Source organism: Hylaeus volcanicus, unplaced genomic scaffold (assembly GCF_026283585.1).
Source record: "Hylaeus volcanicus isolate JK05 unplaced genomic scaffold, UHH_iyHylVolc1.0_haploid 12221, whole genome shotgun sequence".
NCBI classification, from domain to species: Eukaryota; Metazoa; Arthropoda; class Insecta; order Hymenoptera; family Colletidae; genus Hylaeus; species Hylaeus volcanicus.
The window spans coordinates 929710-946772 of NW_026533163.1; the positions used below are offsets into that span (position 1 = coordinate 929710).

Below are 17063 nucleotides of genomic sequence, written 5' to 3' on the forward strand. Positions count from 1 at the left end.
GAACAATTCAATAATTGACACAAAGAGAAAGTAATACTCTCAAATAAGAATTGTTTTAATGAAGCAATTAAAGAAAAAGGCTTTTCATTAAACAAACACATCAAATGCCGTTTCCTAACGTCTTTCATATAAAACAGGTACATTATAAAACAAGGTCCTATGTTCACGAAGTCTAGAATCCGATTGAATTCTTTTGATTGACGTTAATGCGTTTACAAGTAAACATTTTATTTGCAAATGCCTGTTCGCTTTATCTAAAACAATCTAAGCGTCCCTGGTTTTCTCATAAGAAATTTGTGTGCAATCAATCAAGAAAACCACGCGTTGCTATTGTGGGTACTGGTCCAGCCGGTATTTATTGTGGTAAAACATTAATTCATTTGTTTCGTCATCGTATAGAGGTATTTTAAATTTTTCTTAATTGTGTTGAGGCATACTTTATAGTGAAAGGTTATTGGTTTAAAAAAAAAATCTTTTTTTTTTAATCAATCACTGTTTAGTTAGAAACACCTTGTGATACTAGTCATGTCAACGTTACTATTTAAAACCAATCTATGCATGAATGTAGATAGATTTTTACGAGAAATGTTTAACTCCTTATGGACTTCTTCGTTTTGGAATAGCACCTGATCATAGGGAGTTACGGGCTGCTGCTAGGGAATTTGACACTCTTTTATATTCCCGTCAAAATCATGTTCGTTTTTTTAATGGTGTTAATGTCGTTGATTGCCCACCTTTTCAAGCGTCAATGTGTCATGTCCCAATTGATTCTTCAAACCAAGACGGTTTCTCAAGTATCGCGTTGAAAACATTAAGGTGTACATATGACAGTGTCGTTTTAGCTACTGGAACGGAAGGTAAAATACTGGAAGAATACAAAAAAAAAGTTGGTTATTTTTAGAACGTTAATTGAACACAAAGTTCGTAGTAGAGTTTGTAACTTTTTCCGTGTTTTGTAGAGGTCAGACGCTTAAATATACCCTATCGATATTTAAATGGAATAATCTCAGGAGATCATTTTATGAAATGGTGCAATGGTTTTGCATCTAATGAAAAAAGTGATAAACAATTTAATTTATACAAATTCCCTTCAAAACCTAAAAGTCATGATGTATGGACTGTTCAACGCTTCATTCAACAAACAACGTTTCTACACGGGGCAGTTCAAAGAATGAATCCCAACACTCCAAAAAACCCTCACATTCTTATTATAGGGTACGATGTGTGTAAATTAAAATATAAGACGATATGAACTCTTAGCGTTTTCTCTCCCTTTCTCTTTAAAGCTTAGGAAATGTTGCACTGGATGTTGCAAGACTTTTATTAAAGGTAATTTTTAGTTTCAAAAAAAAAAACTTTTTCTATTGACTCCAATGGACAGCGTGAGCCTCTTCCTTTGTTACCACCACATATTTCAGCACTATTACCTGAACTTCACGCTAAACGTATCACTATCATGGGAAGAAAAAATTTATTGCTAAATCGTTTTTCTCCAACTCAACTTCGAGAAGTAACAATGTTTTTTTTTTTTCAAAAAAACAAAACAATTTTGGGTTTGAGTCCAACAGATTCTTTCGTTGCCTTATGTTAACATTTCTCGTAATGAATTGCTGGAGTGTGTTACTCCCAAGGTAATAAAGATAGTTGAATTTTCTTTTAAAAGATGGAATGACTCAATTTTTGACCGTAGAGTCGTTCGGAAAGAAAAACATACCAATTATTAAAAAGCATCCCGTTTCGTGATCATGTCAGAATTCAAATGACTTTTTTCACTTTATGTGAAATGCTGTTGATTTGAAGGTTCTTGACAAAATGGGTGAACCCTCTTTAAATTTTTTAGGGGAGTGTGAACCGGTTAAGTATGGTTATTCAAATGCCAATCCTTCGTGGGTTTCTCATCTTTGTTATAAACATAAAACGAGTATGGCCTCGCTACCTGCGGACATTGTTGTCGAGTGCTTGGGGTACGCCTCTAATGCCAAATTCCCTGACTCTTTACATGTTTATGAAACATTTTCCTTTTCATCTGTAAGTTTTTATAAAAATTAACAAAATAAACTTCATGTTGATCTGATTTCTAAGAGACTTTTTGTTTTAGTACGTTAACGGTTAAAGGTATTTTTTGTCAGAAAGAAAAAATTTTTTTTTTTCAAATGATGTTTAGAACAAAGCAAGCAAGGCGGTATGTCCCGTCTTTCGTACGGGATGGTGTAAAACAGGATCTACTGGAGCGTTACCTGATACCATTACGGATGCTGTAGTAAGTGTTTTTTTCCTTCGTCTTTAAACTGAATAAAATACCATGTTTTGTTCTAGTGTACAGCACATCACGTTCAAATGTGTTTAAAGAAAGTCTTTTGTGTTTAAGGTTTTTTTTTATTTTGAACGCCACATTTTATTAAAAATATCATTGTTTCAAGTCGTTAGTTTGGTTTCATAGTTACTTTTTAAGGGAAGAAAAGAAAGTTTAGATTTGATCATTTTTAAAACCTTTTTTTTTTTTTAATCAAATAATTTTTTATGAAAAAATTGTTAAAGTAATGCACTGATTTGAAAGTATTCTTAGAAAAAAAAAGATCAGTATTTCAATGAGAGGATGCACGTGTGGGTCTCTTTTTTTTGCATCGGAATGACATTCGTGAGTTCTTTGCAGAATTGTTAATGATTTTAGTGACAAGGTGGAAAAAGATCAAAGAGGTGGTGCATGAGACTGTGTGAAATGTGATAGAGTAGAAGGATTCGGAGTGAAGAGAGTAGTCGGTGGAGGGTACGCCGTAGGCCTAAATCGGTTGGGGAAACCTTGTAGTGATTTATACACTGAAAAAGGGTTCATTGTATCTAACTGCATCGGATAATTTGAAGGAAGAAAAGGATTGAATTGTGGAAGATAACGATTGAACTGATTTGAAACGACAGGATAATTGTAAGGATTCATTCTATTAGCATTCTCAACATGTGAGAAAACGGGCACACGCGTAGTCGTTTCAAATTTTTTCTTTCCAGTGTCGTTAGTTGTGGAAGGTGGAAAAGAAAAAAATGCTTCTTCAGTTTTTTTATCACATTCTCGTACGCCTTCTCCGTAACCAGTGGTAGTTGGTTGGATTGCGACGGTGTCACTAGAATAGAAAGAAAAAAGTAGTAGTCAAAACAAATAAAAGAAACAATTAAAAGGCCTGACTTTATAACATCTGCGAAATTTTTCTTTCGATTCTCCAAATAACTTTGAACTGCGTGAGCCACCCATGGCTAAACAAAATAGTATGAAAAAGGATTGAAACAACAAAAACAAAAAGTTACCTGAGAATAATACTCATTTTTCGTATCAGCAAGTTCATACATTTCAAGAAAACTTTCTTGTGTATCCTCATAAGGGTGTGTTAAAATATGGTGCATAAATTTGTGGGGGTTTTCAGCGAATTGTAATAACAGATTACGACGCTTCACTGCGTTTAACAAGGAAGACCAGATTTCCGCCATCTAAAAAAAGAAAAAGAAACACGCGACTTTAAGCCACCTTTTTGTCGTGTTACACAGCACAAAACCTTATCGCACTCGAGAGTGTGCGTTGTATTACAAAATGAGCAAGATTTCATAAAACTCACCTTTGTGTCCGTGGGAACATTCATGGTACATGGATTCATATCTGAGGAAACCTGGGGTTCTTTTGAAAATGTCTTGTCCGTGTTCTCACACACTGCGGGTGTTATCGTGACACTCGACAAATTCTTCAAGTAGCTCGTATCAGAAACGTGTTCAGGCGTTAATAAGGAATGAGACAAGTCGACTTGAATATCGTAAACGTTTTCATTATCGATATAATCACCCGTTAATCTAATCAGTAGAAAACATGACGACTTTTGCTTTATGAAAAAGCCCTAGTTTACTTGATGGTATGCTTTAATTCGATCGGTGCAACAGGCTTTAAATGGGGTTCTAAAAGTTGGGGCAATTGGTAAATGTCATAAGTATTTTCAGAGCACTTTAAGACCTAAAAAACAAAAAACCAAGGGTTATGCACAGTGAACCGCGTGTAAGGAAACAAGTGCTTTTTGATCACACACAAATCCACTTGACATACAGCTTTCACTTGATCGTCGCACCAAAATGTTTTTAAGTTTGTGCAGTGACGTAAAGAAATCTAGTAGGAAATGATCAAAAAAAACAAATGATTGCGTGAAAGGAGGAAAAAACAAATTTACACGAGATCGACGCCAGATGGAATGAACTGCATCACACAGAGTTCCTACTGGGAAATTAGTAATAGCTTGCAGTTCTGAAGAATACTAAGAGGCACAGTGCTATGTACTATGCTATTTTTGTAAAAATCTGTTACACAAAAAAGACGTGACGTCGAGGAAGGAAATAAAGTGATAAGAATGTCTTCCTCCACATCTCCGCACCGGTTCAATTCAATACCATCACAATCGACTAAACAACGTGTGACTTGATCACTAATCGATGCATTGATTAACACTTCAAGTTCTTCATCGGAATGGCGATCTGGTATTCTTGTCACACTGTCGTTCAAGGCCGTACCGGTTGCATTTTCATTAACCACACATTCTTTTGAGACAATGGGCGTCTTATGCTTATTCGATAATGTTTCAGTTCTTTTTTGTGAGCATGGTCGGGTGCTTTTTTCTTGTAAAAAGTCGCACTGCGGCTGCGGTGGTTGAATGGTTCGATCCCAAATTAACGTTTCCGTTTGACGAGTTATCATAATTCGGTCAAAAAATGATGTCATGCGAGGCAGTAAAGTCCCTGATGCTTGCAACTGATTTCTATCGACATTCAAAAGAGTTCCTTGTATATGTAACACCCATCTGGCGAGTCCACAGTCAGCAGTACTCTATTGAGATCACAAGAAACAGAAACAGTGTGTATGTGTGTGCGTGATTGTGGTAAACTATTTCAATGAACATTTACACAAGGAGAAAAATTATTCAATTCCATGTGTGTATTTTTTTGATTAAAGAAAGTATTGTACACATAAAGTCGAAGAGTTCCTAGATTGGTACCTAAACAATTTGTTAAAAAAATTTGGTCTTAACACAGCTAAGATGTGATGAATCTCTACCCTCTTGTTTCAGCTGAGAGGGTCGTAAAGGGTTATCAAAAAGGGATAAGGATTTCTGTAGAAGAGATTTTTGTACAAGTATGGCATCATTGAGAACAGCTTCAATCTTATCAAGCTGACGCCAGCGTTCAACTTGTTTGGGTGCAACACTATAAAGCTAACCACACCAAAAAATAATTTTCTTTACGAAAGAAAAATTGAATGTAGTAAAAACTTACGCATGAAGGAAAAGGTGTTGATTTTTCATTTAATTGTTCTTGAAATTTCGTTTGAAATGTTTTGTGCAAGGAACAATTGTCTTGCTGTAATACATTTTCCAAAAAAGGCGGTTTAGGTGAAAATGTTTCAGTTGAATTGCCTAAAACAAAGTAGCATTCACACAAAGAAGAATAGATCCAGACTATGTCACACACGAACATTCATTTTTCTTTAGAGGGTCCATGATCAAAAAAAGATTCACAAACGTTTGACTTTTTCAAAAAAAACAACAGTTTCAAAATTGAATAGAACACCACACTTTACAAGAATACTGTTTTATTGTCAAAAAATCTATTTTACATAAAACAATATTTTTTCATGCTGACTGAATCTCTTTACGAAAAAAAAACTTCTTTTGACAACATTTCTTTTTCTGAAATACAAGATTTCAATTAAGGTTAAAAGGTCTTCGTGATGCTAACAGTCTCGATTCTTTCTAGGTACATAATTCAAGTAACGAAAACTGATTTACAGCCAAAAGTGACATGGCTCTGATAAGCAAGAATCTTCCTCTTCTTGTTATGATACATTCGGATCATGTCATGATCAAACTTTAATTAACTACATGAACCATTTCAAAAAAAAGGTTTTCTAAATAATGAAAAAAAAGAGCAGTCAAGTTTTTTTTACCTTCACTCGAATGGACGACTTTTTTGCTTCGCGACGGTCTTTCAATTTATTTTGTTTTTTTGTCTAAAATAACAATACAAAATACCATTCACACCATTACCTTGTAAAAAAAAAAGTCACATCAAATCTTATTACCTTTAGTACTGGAGTTTGACAAGTGTCCGATTTGTTTGTATTGTTAGGGGTGACCTAACATCAATGTTAATGTGTTCTACATTGCTTTTTTTTTTAATAGCTTTAATTTTTACCTTAGCAGCTTCATAATCCAAAGAATCACCTCGAAACTATGAAAAAGTAGAAATACGTTTTTCTTTGCTTTTGTGACGAGTACGACAAACATCAACAAGTTTTCACTGATCCTAGCTTACTTTTTCAGTGTCGCGGCGTAATTTTTTAAGAGACGCTTTTGTCTACGATAAATCATTCCATACATTGGCTGTAAATTGGAGTGAGCGTCCAGACACTAAAGACCCACCTTCTCAGGTAAATCCAGACCACACACAGTCTTACTAAGAGATAATAATGTTTCAATGTACATTCTAATGAGAGATACAGGCATTATGTTTTTATTGAAACCAAACACACATAATTCCAAAACGTACGGGAACAAGGTGGTGGAAGGCATAGCACAACAGAGTTGAAGTAGCACACTTGCAAAAAGAAAAAAAGCCTTTAAATGAACCTTGTTGTTACTAAGATTTGTTACCCGTGTTTAATTTCAGGGTAACGCGGGGATTCAATGAGATCCGATACAATGCAATAATTCAAGTCATCACAAGGAATACATTGGAGAAGCTGACAAAACTAACAAGAGACTTTTGGGCTTGCGTAGATCTAAAAGATGAGTAGAAAAACTTACACTAGGGCATGCAGAGAAAATGAGTTCAGGGATTAATTTAGCATCGGATAACACAGAATAGCCTGGAGGAATATCATTAACTTTTTGAACATTGAGTGTTTCAACCTTTTGTTTTGAAGAAAAAAAAAAGAAAAAGTCTTAATGAAAAAGTCATGTCAATTGACTGGATCTTACAATGGTTGGAAAAGTTTCCAGTAATGATTTGAGTTGAAGACGTTGACCGATAAGTAAAGTGAATTTTGGCTACAAGAGAAAATTCAATCACCGTTTCATACGGATTTATTAAAAAAGAAAAGAACCAACGTACACTCATTGGTAGCCTCATTTCAATATGAAGCAGATCCGTTTTATGCCGAATCGTTGATAGGAGTGTTTGCCAGCAGCATTGTCGAGCTAATAACTAAAAATAACCATTTTCTAAAGAAAAATAAAAAAGAATCGAGTCACCTCAAATCGAACAAGTAAATATGTGCAAAAGGGATGACATGTAGCAAAATATTCATAGTGACTCCAACCGTAGGATCTACGAAAGAGAATGGATGTGAATCACGCTCAATAATACAAAATAACACCACTTTAAAAGACTTGTCGGAAATGCAGCTTGTTTAAAAGAGCAAGCAGCAATTGTATGCAATGCATTAGCATAGTTTAAGGAAATTTGTTTATTTTGATGACGACCACGTAGCATAAAACTAAAAACGAAAAGGACTACAAGACAAGCTAAGAGTTCTCCGGGTATCTTATAAAAAAATGAGATCTTTATTGGACTCAAAGGTGTTAACAATTGTTTCACTAAAGAAAGTAAACACAAAACCATGTCGTTCGCAATAAAAAAATTTCATAAAACTCATTTGACCTGCACTAGTAAGATGATTCATGATGAATGTTCTTAAAGAATTCCTTTTGAATTACGAATCAGAAAAGAAAACGTGTGACACTAAGGAAAGAAAAAAAAAAGAAAAAAGTTATTTAAGAATAGAAAACAAGAACACCTTAACAACTATTGAACAAGTCACTGAGTGTCACAAACGATCTGATACTCGACACCCTTTGAACCTGTTCCTTTACATAAGAATTCAATAGTTTCTTTTTTGAATTGTGTTAACGCACCAATGCTAAGAAAAAAGTTTTAATTTTGTATGGCGACATGTGGTGAAATTCTTTTATGACAAAACATAAAGCAGTGTTGTATCCATTATCGTTTACGGGCAAGAGTGAAATAATCATTTGATTTGGACTCACAACAGAGCATCCAATATCTTTGTAATCAAATATGTATACACTTTTATATATTCAAGCATCCTTGTTTAAAAGAATAGTTTTTTTAAGTAGCATAATATGAGTTTCTTTTTTGTAACTACATCAATAGGTTTTCAATATATTAAAAGCTTTAAAAAATGTTTTTTTCTTTTGAAATTTAATTTTGTAATAGTGGATAGTAACAAATTAAAAAAAAATAAATACTTTTTTTTTAACCTAAAGCGTTTACTTTTCGCGTTTGAAGCAAAGGTGATATCTCAAAGTGAGATACAGATTTTCGAGCATCTAAAGACGTTTGTTCTTCATTTCTCCACACTGCATTATTGTCTCTGCATTAAAAAAATGGAGAATAGGATTCGTGCAAAGGATTTATTTTAATTTACTGTAAAAATTGACGACATTCTTTCAAAGAATCAAACATGAGTTCTTTTTGTAAAAAGCTTAAAGAAATATCATAATGCGCTCTGTTTACAATTAAAAAAAAAAGTCACTTGCAAACAACAATGTTAAAGATACTTACCGAGACAAAATGACTAAATAAGTCATTCGTAATTTGTTTATGAAAATAGAGATTAATGTGGAAGTTAAAAAAGGACCCTAAAGCGTTAGCAGCATGTTGAGTGTTAGAGTTATGCGTGTAGCATACAATTTTAAATAAGCGAAAAAATCGATGACAATTTCCTTCCACAAGAGCACGGCGGCAGCAATCGGCATATAATATTCCAGGTAGGTTTTTTTCTTCTACTGTGATTTCACCTGCATCACCCCCCGAAAAAATTCCGTTCAAAATAATTTTGTAAAATTAATAAAAAAAACACACCAAGCAATTTTAAAAGATCATGATTCATATTTGTTAATGTCAAATAAAGTAAACGATAACAAAGAAATTCTTCCTTAGCCTTCATATCAAACGATAACTGTTTATATAATTCATGCAATTGTGTTTGACATTGGTTGAATTGGCCTAAATCTAAATTTTTTAATGCTATTTTTGCATTGGTTTCATACACAAGAACAGTAAAAGAATTTTTGATGCCTTGCACCATAAGATCTTGACGAATTGAGCGAAATTGTTCTTCGATAAATCGATAATTTTGTCCATTTTCCCATTTCTCAAGACAGTACGAAAAAGATTGTTTTAAAATATGTTCAGGGCGTACAAGTGCGGGGTCGGGTGGCCCACAAAGACGTAAATATTCTTTTTCTAATAATTGACTTTTTCCTACAACATTTTCAACACTCGTTAGCATTTGTAGTTTTTCTTGCCAAGTCATCATGCGTAATCCTTCCACCGAAACCATTCCGACATTCTGCATAAAAATTAACATCCTCCCTTCCACAACACCATACAAACACAACATACCTCCTGACAAGATTGAGTACTATCCAATGCATCCTTTCCGTTGAAACCAGTAGCAAAAAAACGCCGAGACCGATCTTCTCTTTTTCGATGTTCCTCAGCGTGAAATAATAAGGCTTCTTTCCCTTGAAGTAACGTGGGTTCAACAGTTAAAAATTTTCTAAAGGGTGAAAAAGATAATCATTTGGCAAATCTTTTTTAAAAAAGAAAAAAAGGTTTTACTTTTTCCCATGAAACCCTTTTTTGTGCTTTTTTTCCTTCCCAACTGTTGCATGAAGAGACAAAGTCTCCTCATTTAGAATATCAGGAAAATCTTTCATATACTGACTTGAACACTGTGAATTTAAAACCTTTTTTTATAAAAGAAAAACCGTGAATAAAAAAAAAAAAAATTCTCCTACCTGGGGTTGTTTTCTTCTCACATCATTATTAACAGCAACTGTAAGACATTTAGGTGATTCATCTAAAGAAGAATCATTTGACTCTTTCATAGATGATGAACCTCGAGACACTGTACAAATCGAGCGGCCATGTTTTTTATCTTAAGAGTGGCAAATGGAGAAAAAAAGACATTGAACACAAAGCATGTCTAAACATAGCGTTAACAGTACAATAATTTTATAATCACCTTTTTTTTTCCGTTTACAAGTCCCTTTGGGACCCCATTGGTGTTTAGGTGACATGATATCGTTCGAACCCCTTGAAGATGAAACTGGAGATAATTCAGGTCCTTGTTTTAAATGGCGATCTTCGGAATTCGCATATTCACTTTTTTGCATTAAAGGGCACGGTGGAGGTGGCACGAAATCATTTAAACGTGATGGTGGTGGTGGCGGCTTTAATCTGTGCGAAGTGTCCAGAGACGTTGCGGTCACGGCAGCTAAAATAAAAAAAAAAACAAATTTTTATTTTTTGTAAACAGTTCATGTGAGAAAAAACAAACCTAAAAACTTTTGCGGTTCTAAGACTTGTTCTACTGTAGGTAAACGGCAGGATGTCAACCAAGTAGGAAAAATTAAAGCCGCGTCTGTCACCATGGAACACTCAGCTTGTTGTTGCTGAACAACCATTTGTCTTGCATAAGCTACATAAAAGTTAACAAATTGAAACAGAGAGGATCGCCAAGCTTTTCCATTGATTGTGACGGGTGGAGTCTAAAACAAAATTCAGTAAACACAAACAGACTTATGAGCTTCTCAGTAGCGTCACCACATGTTCTTACATGATGTACAGAATAAACACAATACGTCCACTGTTGAAGTGCTTTATCTAATTGTTGCAAAATTGTTGAAGTATGGAGAGGATTTGTTAATCCCGCTAAAAAAAAATTGACATTTTGTGAGCGCGTGAAAAGAAGAAATTATACACACTTTACCTGTAGTGGTATTGTTAGGTTGCATAAATGTCACTGGTGGTGTTTGAAACGTATCCAAAGGTATATCAAATCTTGTTCCTTTTGTGTTAGCTGTACATGTGCTCGGAGGCGCTAAAACATTATTTATTTTGGGTTCTAAAACATCATAAAAGTGTCACATTGGAGTTGAAAAAACAATGATATTATTTATTGAAAAAAAGTACTTGTTGGTGTTACGTCCGTATGTGGTTTGGGTGTTTTTGTGAGCAAACGTTGCAGTGAGGATAAATTAAGAACATTGGATGGTGTTTCCGTGGACTCGGCGAGTGTATAATTCAGAGACGTTGTAGCCACATTACCAGTGACATTTTGTGAATTAGCGTTATTCGAATTTTGTAAGGTGACTAAAGAACCAAATGAAGATGCATTGGTGAAAGGTGTAGGAGTATGTAGTGGGTAGTGTTGCTGCAAAGGATCAACATTTGCTGAAGAGTATTTAGGAATTGACACACTTAAATTGGATTGATAACTTGATAAACTAGCAATATATTTCTAAAAGTCATTTACCAAAGAAAACATCAATAATACTTGTTTAAAATTTGTTAAAACAAAAAACAAAAAAATCAGTTCTATCTTACCATAAGAGCTGGACCGAAAAAATAACGTTGATCGACAGGGGTCGATCTTTGAACTTCTTGTCGAGCCACTGTTTCGGACATGCCATTAGAGACAAGGACGCGAACGCGTAAATCAATCCATTCTTGTTTCGCAATCTATACAAAAAAAAAGAAACCGATGATGTTGTTATTTAATTTCTGTTTTTTTTATGAAAAACATACTCGCATAAAAGGTTGGAGACGTGGATCTGTTGGTGCAATACCTCCCACCGCCATAGTCGCCATAGCGGCTGCAGCGGCTGTCGCCTGTTCTTGACTGGTCATTTCAACTGAATTGTATCGTCTGCTTTAGGTGCATTTAAAATCCGTTTGCAATTGACGGGGAAAAAAAAACCAAAAGCTTAACTGGTTGTTTTTAAAAAGTAATAAAAAAAAAAAAACCTAAAATCACCTAAAACAAAAAACACCACTGTCACTACGAATCTTAACTAAATAGCTCCCAAGGTATTTTGTGATGACGTTACGAGCACAATTTGAGTCAACAATGGGAATTATGACTTTGTGTAACTTTTAAAAAAAATTTCACTTAATTAACACCCTTAAGGAAAGTCAAAAACGAATACAACATGTGCCCTCAAATGGTATTACTTTATGAAAAGAACGCATTTACAAAAACCTCAAAAAAACATTCATTATTATTCGAAACTTAAAAGCGGGTATTTCGGGTAAAAAACCGATGGTTAAGAAAAAAAAAATATTTTTTTCTAATAGTCCTTAAAACAATGTTTTAATGCATTGTCCAGAACACCCGACCTTGACCAATTCACACAAAAATTCCAACATTTTAAAGACAGAAAAAGTCATAGTAACAATTGGTCCTAGTAGTTCAATGCACAAGCGGGACAGTTGTTGTATTCGTCCTATTTTGGAGGGTTTGTGTACTATACAAAAAAAAAAGTCAACACCATCTATCCTAAATTTTATACTCTCCTGAAAATGAAAACTTCATTTTTAATATATTGTTGAAGGGAAAAAAAAAAAATCTTCTTGAATGACAATTCATGAATCCTGTTCTCTTTATGTCTTCTCAGTACTTTAAAGACATTTTAACCCAACGAATTGTAAAAAGTTATTAAAAAGAGTTCACTTTGTTTTTAAAGTCTTTTATGAATGTTTTACTTGTAAGTTTTTCTACAAGCTTCCGAGGAGCTAATTTTTTCGTGAAAACAAAAAGTAGCGCTATTGATTAGAGCCTTTGAATATTCTACAGTCTTTTAACCAAACCAGCATTTGTTGCTTGAAACACAATATGGTAGCAATACCTTTACAAGAGCTTGTGAAAATGTGACTAGTGTGCTCTCAAGCCCCTAACGCATCAGACAATTAAAAGGAAAACAAGGGATCCACATAAACAATACATCCAATTTGAAAGTAGCTTAATGAGTCTTGTGTGCTTGTGCATTAAAAAAAACGTAAGACGACAATTTTCGTTTTACGGTATCTTTTTTGAATTTGTATTGACAAAGTGTAGTTGTTGTTAGATATGCCTAAGAAGTTGCTTGTAGTACGACGCAGTTAAAGCAAAAAGTTGGTGATTGGGAGAGTGTCAATCTAAAGATGGGTCGGTATTTTTCTCAGTTGTCTACGCTAACGCAGAAGGGCTCTTTGAATTAAACTAATGTTTTTCATGAATTCTGTATGAAATACAAGTGATTCGCCCTTATATAGGATAGAATTTTCTTGTTTGTGGACGAATTGTACTCAACTGAGTTACCACTTGATAAGACCTGGGGCCATCCCTCTCAATAAATTAGGTAGTGTTTTGATCGAGCGATTGTACTATAGGGGTGACTTGGGAGGTTCATGTGGCCCTGGAACAACACACGCGTGTTGTGATTCACTTGGTACTTTAAGTTGAAAATTGGTTATCAAGAAAATTGTGATCCTCTGAAATTTTATATGAAAACTGTGTCTTTTCGATTGATCTTCGTAACATCCAAAGTTTTTTTTTTCTTCTGAGAAGGTGCTGCTAGAAGAAAGAAAATGTAGTGTTGGAACCCTCTAAAACTAAAAAAGCAGAGATAGGGTTAAACCCAATCGTGAAGATATTTCTATTTCAAGTCAAAGCTAGATCTGTGGACACTCAGCCTTTTTTTCTAACGAATGCTTTAAGGTAAAAGTAGCAATGACGTTTTTTGTGCGAAACAATTGGTTTATTCACCAAAAAAAAAATTAGCATTGAATAGAAAGTTCATCAAAGTAAAACAGAAAAAAATGTTGTTTTAGTTGAAAAACACTTTAATAAGATTCATACCATTGAATGGGTGAGTGCCGTTGAACTTTCTAGGAAGACTATTCAAGTCGTCAAGGTGGAAGGTGATGGCTGAAGGCTACACGATGAAAAAAATTTTACGCCGTTCAAGAGTGGGAGTAGTGTGTCGTTGAAGGTCATAAAAAAAAGAATATTATAAAGGGAAAAGTGTTTCCTAATATGCTAGAAGGAGAAAAGAAAAGAGAAGTGATGTTTTTTTTTTTGTTAGGAAAAACATGACAAGGATTATTTTAGAATTCGCCTTACTTCAACTAACCTTTCTTATTATTACAAAACAACCCGACTAGATACTTAGCTTGATTGAGCGAGTAAGTAACTTGTTTGTGATATTCCTGCACACTTGTAGATGCAGTGAATCAATGTTATAAAACTAAGCAAATAGAAAGACGCGATTCATGAGCTGATGGACGGTTCACATGAATGTATCAAAATTGTTTCTCTTGTGTTAATAAAACAAAGTCAAATCGGAAGGGGGTGGGAACTCGATAATCATACTATTGTTATTTTTTCCCTAATAAATATGTTTTTGAAGAGTGAAGGTAACCACGCAGATAAAGAGTCAAAAAGTGTGTTATTATTGGGCCCACTTGCTGCATATTCGTCACCGTAAATCACTGCACACTCCACTGTGGTAAAAAATTTCCGTGAAGAGTAGTATTTTGGTATTAAAAAACAGGTCAATTTTTGGAGGGACACTTGTGTGTGGTTATCCTTTGATCTTTAAAAAAAAAACGGGGATTATATGTATTATAAAAGAAAAAAAAAGTACAACGACTTGTTATTGTTTCCTTCTTATGCGTTAACGGAATTATGATTTCCGATTCTCTTTAAGAAACAAGTAGGAATGGTTATAGATTTTTTTTAACAGTGTTTCATCGACACAAGGGATTCAAATGTGATTTTCATAATATCTTCTTTGGATTTCGCAAGGGTACTACTGTAAGGTCAATTATAGCGTCAGTGTTAAAAATGTCATGACACTGCTTTTTGGTTCTATTTTTTCAGTATGTTTTTAAGAAGGAAAAAAAAACGTCGCGTCATACCATGTGGTGCAGGAAACATAGTGCGAATAACTTATTTCAGCTTGTTATTAGAAAACAAAATTTAAAATTGGAATAGAACACGAATGAAATATGACACTTGTATTTTGTGAAAATGTTTTCTGTTCAAATAACTTTTAATGTGTGACTCAGGCTAGATTTTACAGTTTTTGTTTATGAAGAGCATCGTTTCTGATTGAGGAGTAGAGCGAAAGAGATGTCATTAATGTAAAATTTGTCTGGAAGCTTTGAAGAAAGAAGTAATGGTATAGAAGAAAACAGTAAAAAAAAAAGATGATGATTTTTTGTCAATGTACAGGCTGTGAAATTTGAATGTAAGTGTTTGTTTATGAAACGGGTAATAAGTAGTTGATTGAATAAAATATTGTAGTAGTCAAGATAAAATAGGAAGAAGTTTTGGCCTATGCTATTTTTTTTTTGTTATGGAACGTGAAGGGGTCTCACAAATACAAAGGTAAAATTTTACACGCCGTGGCTCGTCACAGGGCGTTGTCTTTTCTCACTGGGAGCTAAAAAACAACATTCAAAGCATACCGAAATGTTTTCATATAAAGTTCTGACTGCGTACCATTAGGGTTTCCAATAGCATAGAAAAGCTGAAGGTACTCAACAGCCTTGTGAGCTAAAATTCCACTTGTAATAGGTAGGATTGGTAACTCTTTTAGTAACCTATCAGCCATAAAATGTAGTGACAAAAATTGCACTTTAAAAAAGCGAGGGACTACATAGCTCGATACATGACTGGTATTCCTTCACGCTTCACACATTTGGTTTTGTAGTAACAAGTGTGAGTGAGTACCTCATGAACTTTGAAAAAAAAAATTTTAAGACCAAATCTTACTGGTTAGAGACAGAGATAACAGATCCACAACCTCCGAAATGCTCATTGTTGCATCCAAAATAGACGTGACGAATGCCTAATTTTAAGATAAGGTTGACAAGCAATAAAGTTGAGGCTTACGTAAAAATCGAAGAGCTACAGCGCACATGATGCACGGCTCACAGGTGACAAAGAGATCACAATCTTGTAGCATTTGGATTTTCTTTGAATTGACAAATGGAGGTACATAGTTTTGCGGAACGCTTGTTGTTTCATGGTGAGTAGATTCCAAAGGACATAAGGAATCTTGTTGTGTTTCAAAAAAATCATCAATGACTTCTAATTCACAATGCCTCGCTGCCTAAATGGTTATTAGGAAAAATATTCGACTTTAAAAAAACTTAGTATAGTGGTCAAAAAATTCCAACTACTTTTTTCATAACATTAAAATACTTACATTACAGAGAAAGTTACAGCGATTATGTCGACGTGCTACAATACCTTGACGGTAGACTAACACGCAGCCGACGGGAACTTCACCCATTTGAAGACCAATCTTTGCCTTGAAACAGAACACACACAAATTCTGCTCAAGGGAACTGTGTTTCAACTTCATCAAAAAAGTCTACTTCTTTTAAAGCTTCTTCCATGAACAGATTCAATTCCGATGCCGTATACATTATAAGAAGGAAGAAAAAAAAGCGCTTCTTGACTGTTCACTAAACCGTCACCCTTCTGCTTCCGCTTTCTGCACCACCCGTTAAGACTACTCAAAGGGTAACATAGAGTACCAAATGATTTCTGCGCACAATTGTGTAGAATTTTTTTTTAAAACTTTTGTGTCTCTGTATGAATCAACTTAGAGTCGTTTTTTTATTGTTTTTCTTGTAGAGTGTATTTTGTCTGATCTTTTACAAGAGTCAACAATACGCAATTGAAAGATACTCTTTTTCTTAAACGCCCTTTTTGTCGCATTCTTTTAAAAGGAAAAAACAAAATCTCAATGTATCAAAATGGTGATATGAATTGATACATTTCAATTCATAAAGATAATTTATTGGACATTTTATGAATGTCCAATAAATTATCTTTCTAATAAAAAAAATATTGTAGCTGATAGCAATAAAGACATTCATTATAAAAGCGAAGAAAAAAGTTTTTTTATTCACGAGTCATATGGAAGTTTGAAAGAATGATCACCGATCAAATTATTTTTGTTACTAGTGGTACTCCTTTTTCTTTATGTTACTTGTAGGGCGATTGTTTTAAAACGAGAAGAATGTTTTACTAGTAGTAAAAAAATTGTGTTACCATAAAGTCTGAATCCTTGTGCTTAAAAGTTTATCCAGGGTAGCCTTGTTTTTTTCGTCATCACAACAAAAGTAAATCGCTACCAATGTTCCGTTCATTTCAAGTAGCTACTGGATTTGAGTCA

The 17063-nt window shown here is 34.2% G+C and overlaps 5 protein-coding genes and 1 long non-coding RNA gene across 18 annotated transcripts; 2 read left to right on the plus strand and 4 right to left on the minus strand.

Moving 5' to 3' along the window:
• The first annotated feature begins 72 nt into the window (after positions 1-72).
• LOC128883391 (uncharacterized) lies at positions 73-2457 on the plus strand. Of its 3 annotated transcripts, XR_008458922.1 has the most exons (11): positions 73-401; positions 569-857; positions 960-1215; positions 1287-1329; positions 1382-1510; positions 1569-1631; positions 1691-1747; positions 1801-2028; positions 2083-2115; positions 2165-2260; positions 2317-2339. XR_008458922.1 is itself a non-coding variant. In XM_054135689.1 (10 exons), the coding sequence occupies exons 1-10, from the start codon at positions 207-209 to the stop codon at positions 2365-2367; spliced, it is 1407 nt and encodes a 468-aa protein (XP_053991664.1). In that variant the 5' UTR covers positions 73-206; the 3' UTR covers positions 2368-2457. The 3 variants fall into 3 exon arrangements, 2 of the variants coding, with proteins under 2 accessions (XP_053991664.1, XP_053991665.1); XM_054135689.1 differs by lacking the exon at positions 2083-2115 and having other exon boundaries at positions 2317-2457; XM_054135690.1 differs by lacking the exon at positions 2083-2115 and having other exon boundaries at positions 292-401; positions 573-857; positions 2317-2457.
• LOC128883388 (uncharacterized) lies at positions 2416-5635 on the minus strand. Of its 2 annotated transcripts, XM_054135687.1 has the most exons (12): positions 5495-5635; positions 5296-5435; positions 5078-5234; positions 4927-5018; positions 4334-4849; positions 4200-4283; positions 4079-4138; positions 3885-3988; positions 3603-3831; positions 3298-3477; positions 3179-3246; positions 2417-3116 (listed from the first exon to the last, which is right to left on the minus strand). In XM_054135687.1, the coding sequence occupies exons 1-12, from the start codon at positions 5517-5519 to the stop codon at positions 2690-2692; spliced, it is 2082 nt and encodes a 693-aa protein (XP_053991662.1). In that variant the 5' UTR covers positions 5520-5635; the 3' UTR covers positions 2417-2689. The 2 variants fall into 2 exon arrangements, with proteins under 2 accessions (XP_053991661.1, XP_053991662.1); XM_054135686.1 differs by having other exon boundaries at positions 2416-3116; positions 5296-5532.
• Positions 5636-5757: 122 nt separating this feature from the next.
• On the minus strand, positions 5758-7846 carry LOC128883392 (uncharacterized). Of its 2 annotated transcripts, XM_054135693.1 has the most exons (14): positions 7681-7846; positions 7400-7616; positions 7272-7347; positions 7132-7224; positions 6999-7067; positions 6825-6929; positions 6672-6769; positions 6568-6615; positions 6441-6504; positions 6334-6375; positions 6214-6249; positions 6101-6154; positions 5966-6028; positions 5758-5896 (listed from the first exon to the last, which is right to left on the minus strand). In XM_054135693.1, the coding sequence occupies exons 1-14, from the start codon at positions 7700-7702 to the stop codon at positions 5882-5884; spliced, it is 1002 nt and encodes a 333-aa protein (XP_053991668.1). In that variant the 5' UTR covers positions 7703-7846; the 3' UTR covers positions 5758-5881. The 2 variants fall into 2 exon arrangements, with proteins under 2 accessions (XP_053991668.1, XP_053991667.1); XM_054135692.1 differs by having other exon boundaries at positions 7400-7778.
• LOC128883395 (uncharacterized) lies at positions 6154-7543 on the plus strand. The gene is made up of 3 exons (XR_008458923.1): positions 6154-6292; positions 6342-6448; positions 6521-7543. It is a non-coding gene; the product is annotated as an uncharacterized LOC128883395 (long non-coding RNA).
• Positions 7847-8148: 302 nt separating the features above from the next.
• On the minus strand, positions 8149-14393 carry LOC128883387 (uncharacterized). Of its 7 annotated transcripts, none has more exons than XM_054135684.1 (17): positions 12064-14393; positions 11822-11866; positions 11638-11758; positions 11437-11571; positions 11023-11350; positions 10820-10954; positions 10667-10761; positions 10388-10598; positions 10073-10324; positions 9846-9985; positions 9667-9794; positions 9448-9604; positions 8905-9394; positions 8731-8840; positions 8605-8681; positions 8468-8548; positions 8149-8413 (listed from the first exon to the last, which is right to left on the minus strand). In XM_054135684.1, exons 3-17 carry the CDS (start codon positions 11737-11739, stop codon positions 8296-8298), a joined length of 2559 nt encoding a protein of 852 aa, XP_053991659.1. In that variant the 5' UTR covers positions 11740-11758; positions 11822-11866; positions 12064-14393; the 3' UTR covers positions 8149-8295. The 7 variants fall into 7 exon arrangements, with proteins under 7 accessions (XP_053991659.1, XP_053991658.1, XP_053991655.1 ...); XM_054135683.1 differs by having other exon boundaries at positions 11638-11761; XM_054135680.1 differs by having other exon boundaries at positions 11822-14393.
• A 365-nt stretch (positions 14394-14758) lies between these two features.
• On the minus strand, positions 14759-16934 carry LOC128883394 (uncharacterized). 3 transcript variants are annotated; one of them, XM_054135698.1, is made up of 5 exons: positions 16258-16934; positions 16086-16190; positions 15770-15989; positions 15650-15725; positions 14759-15477 (listed from the first exon to the last, which is right to left on the minus strand). In XM_054135698.1, exons 1-5 carry the CDS (start codon positions 16306-16308, stop codon positions 15318-15320), a joined length of 612 nt encoding a protein of 203 aa, XP_053991673.1. In that variant the 5' UTR covers positions 16309-16934; the 3' UTR covers positions 14759-15317. The 3 variants fall into 3 exon arrangements, with proteins under 3 accessions (XP_053991673.1, XP_053991674.1, XP_053991672.1); XM_054135699.1 differs by having other exon boundaries at positions 14759-15317; positions 15377-15477; positions 16086-16934; XM_054135697.1 differs by having other exon boundaries at positions 16086-16934.
• Between the last annotated feature and the right edge of the window lie 129 nt (positions 16935-17063).

What these genes read in the sequence shown, in the direction of transcription:
- LOC128883392 (XM_054135692.1), bottom strand. Translation starts at nt 7,641, where the DNA reads ATGGTTTTGTGTTTACTTTCTTTAGTGAAACAATTGTTAACACCTTTG. An exon ending in ATTTACTTGTTCGATTTGAG is followed by an intron (nt 7,225 to 7,271) that starts GTGACTCGATTC and finishes GGTTATTTTTAG; the next exon opens with TTATTAGCTCGACAATGCTG. An exon ending in GTCTGGATTTACCTGAGAAG is followed by an intron (nt 6,376 to 6,440) that starts GTGGGTCTTTAG and finishes GATTTATCGTAG; the next exon opens with ACAAAAGCGTCTCTTAAAAA.
- LOC128883394 (XM_054135697.1), bottom strand. Translation starts at nt 16,244, where the DNA reads ATGAAGTTGAAACACAGTTCCCTTGAGCAGAATTTGTGTGTGTTCTGT. An exon ending in GCTGTAACTTTCTCTGTAAT is followed by an intron (nt 15,990 to 16,085) that starts GTAAGTATTTTA and finishes ATAACCATTTAG; the next exon opens with GCAGCGAGGCATTGTGAATT. An exon ending in GTTATCTCTGTCTCTAACCA is followed by an intron (nt 15,478 to 15,649) that starts GTAAGATTTGGT and finishes TATGGCTGATAG; the next exon opens with GTTACTAAAAGAGTTACCAA.
- LOC128883388 (XM_054135686.1), bottom strand. Translation starts at nt 5,496, where the DNA reads ATGTTCGTGTGTGACATAGTCTGGATCTATTCTTCTTTGTGTGAATGC. An exon ending in TGAATAATTTTTCTCCTTGT is followed by an intron (nt 4,850 to 4,926) that starts GTAAATGTTCAT and finishes TGATCTCAATAG; the next exon opens with AGTACTGCTGACTGTGGACT. An exon ending in GAATTAAAGCATACCATCAA is followed by an intron (nt 3,832 to 3,884) that starts GTAAACTAGGGC and finishes TCTACTGATTAG; the next exon opens with ATTAACGGGTGATTATATCG.
- LOC128883387 (XM_054135684.1), bottom strand. Translation starts at nt 11,739, where the DNA reads ATGACCAGTCAAGAACAGGCGACAGCCGCTGCAGCCGCTATGGCGACT. An exon ending in TGATCTTTTAAAATTGCTTG is followed by an intron (nt 8,841 to 8,904) that starts GTGTGTTTTTTT and finishes GGGGTGATGCAG; the next exon opens with GTGAAATCACAGTAGAAGAA. An exon ending in TATTTAGTCATTTTGTCTCG is followed by an intron (nt 8,549 to 8,604) that starts GTAAGTATCTTT and finishes AATTGTAAACAG; the next exon opens with AGCGCATTATGATATTTCTT.
- LOC128883391 (XM_054135689.1), top strand. Translation starts at nt 207, where the DNA reads ATGCGTTTACAAGTAAACATTTTATTTGCAAATGCCTGTTCGCTTTAT. An exon ending in CCTCACATTCTTATTATAGG is followed by an intron (nt 1,216 to 1,286) that starts GTACGATGTGTG and finishes TTCTCTTTAAAG; the next exon opens with CTTAGGAAATGTTGCACTGG. An exon ending in TGGAGTGTGTTACTCCCAAG is followed by an intron (nt 1,632 to 1,690) that starts GTAATAAAGATA and finishes TTTTGACCGTAG; the next exon opens with AGTCGTTCGGAAAGAAAAAC.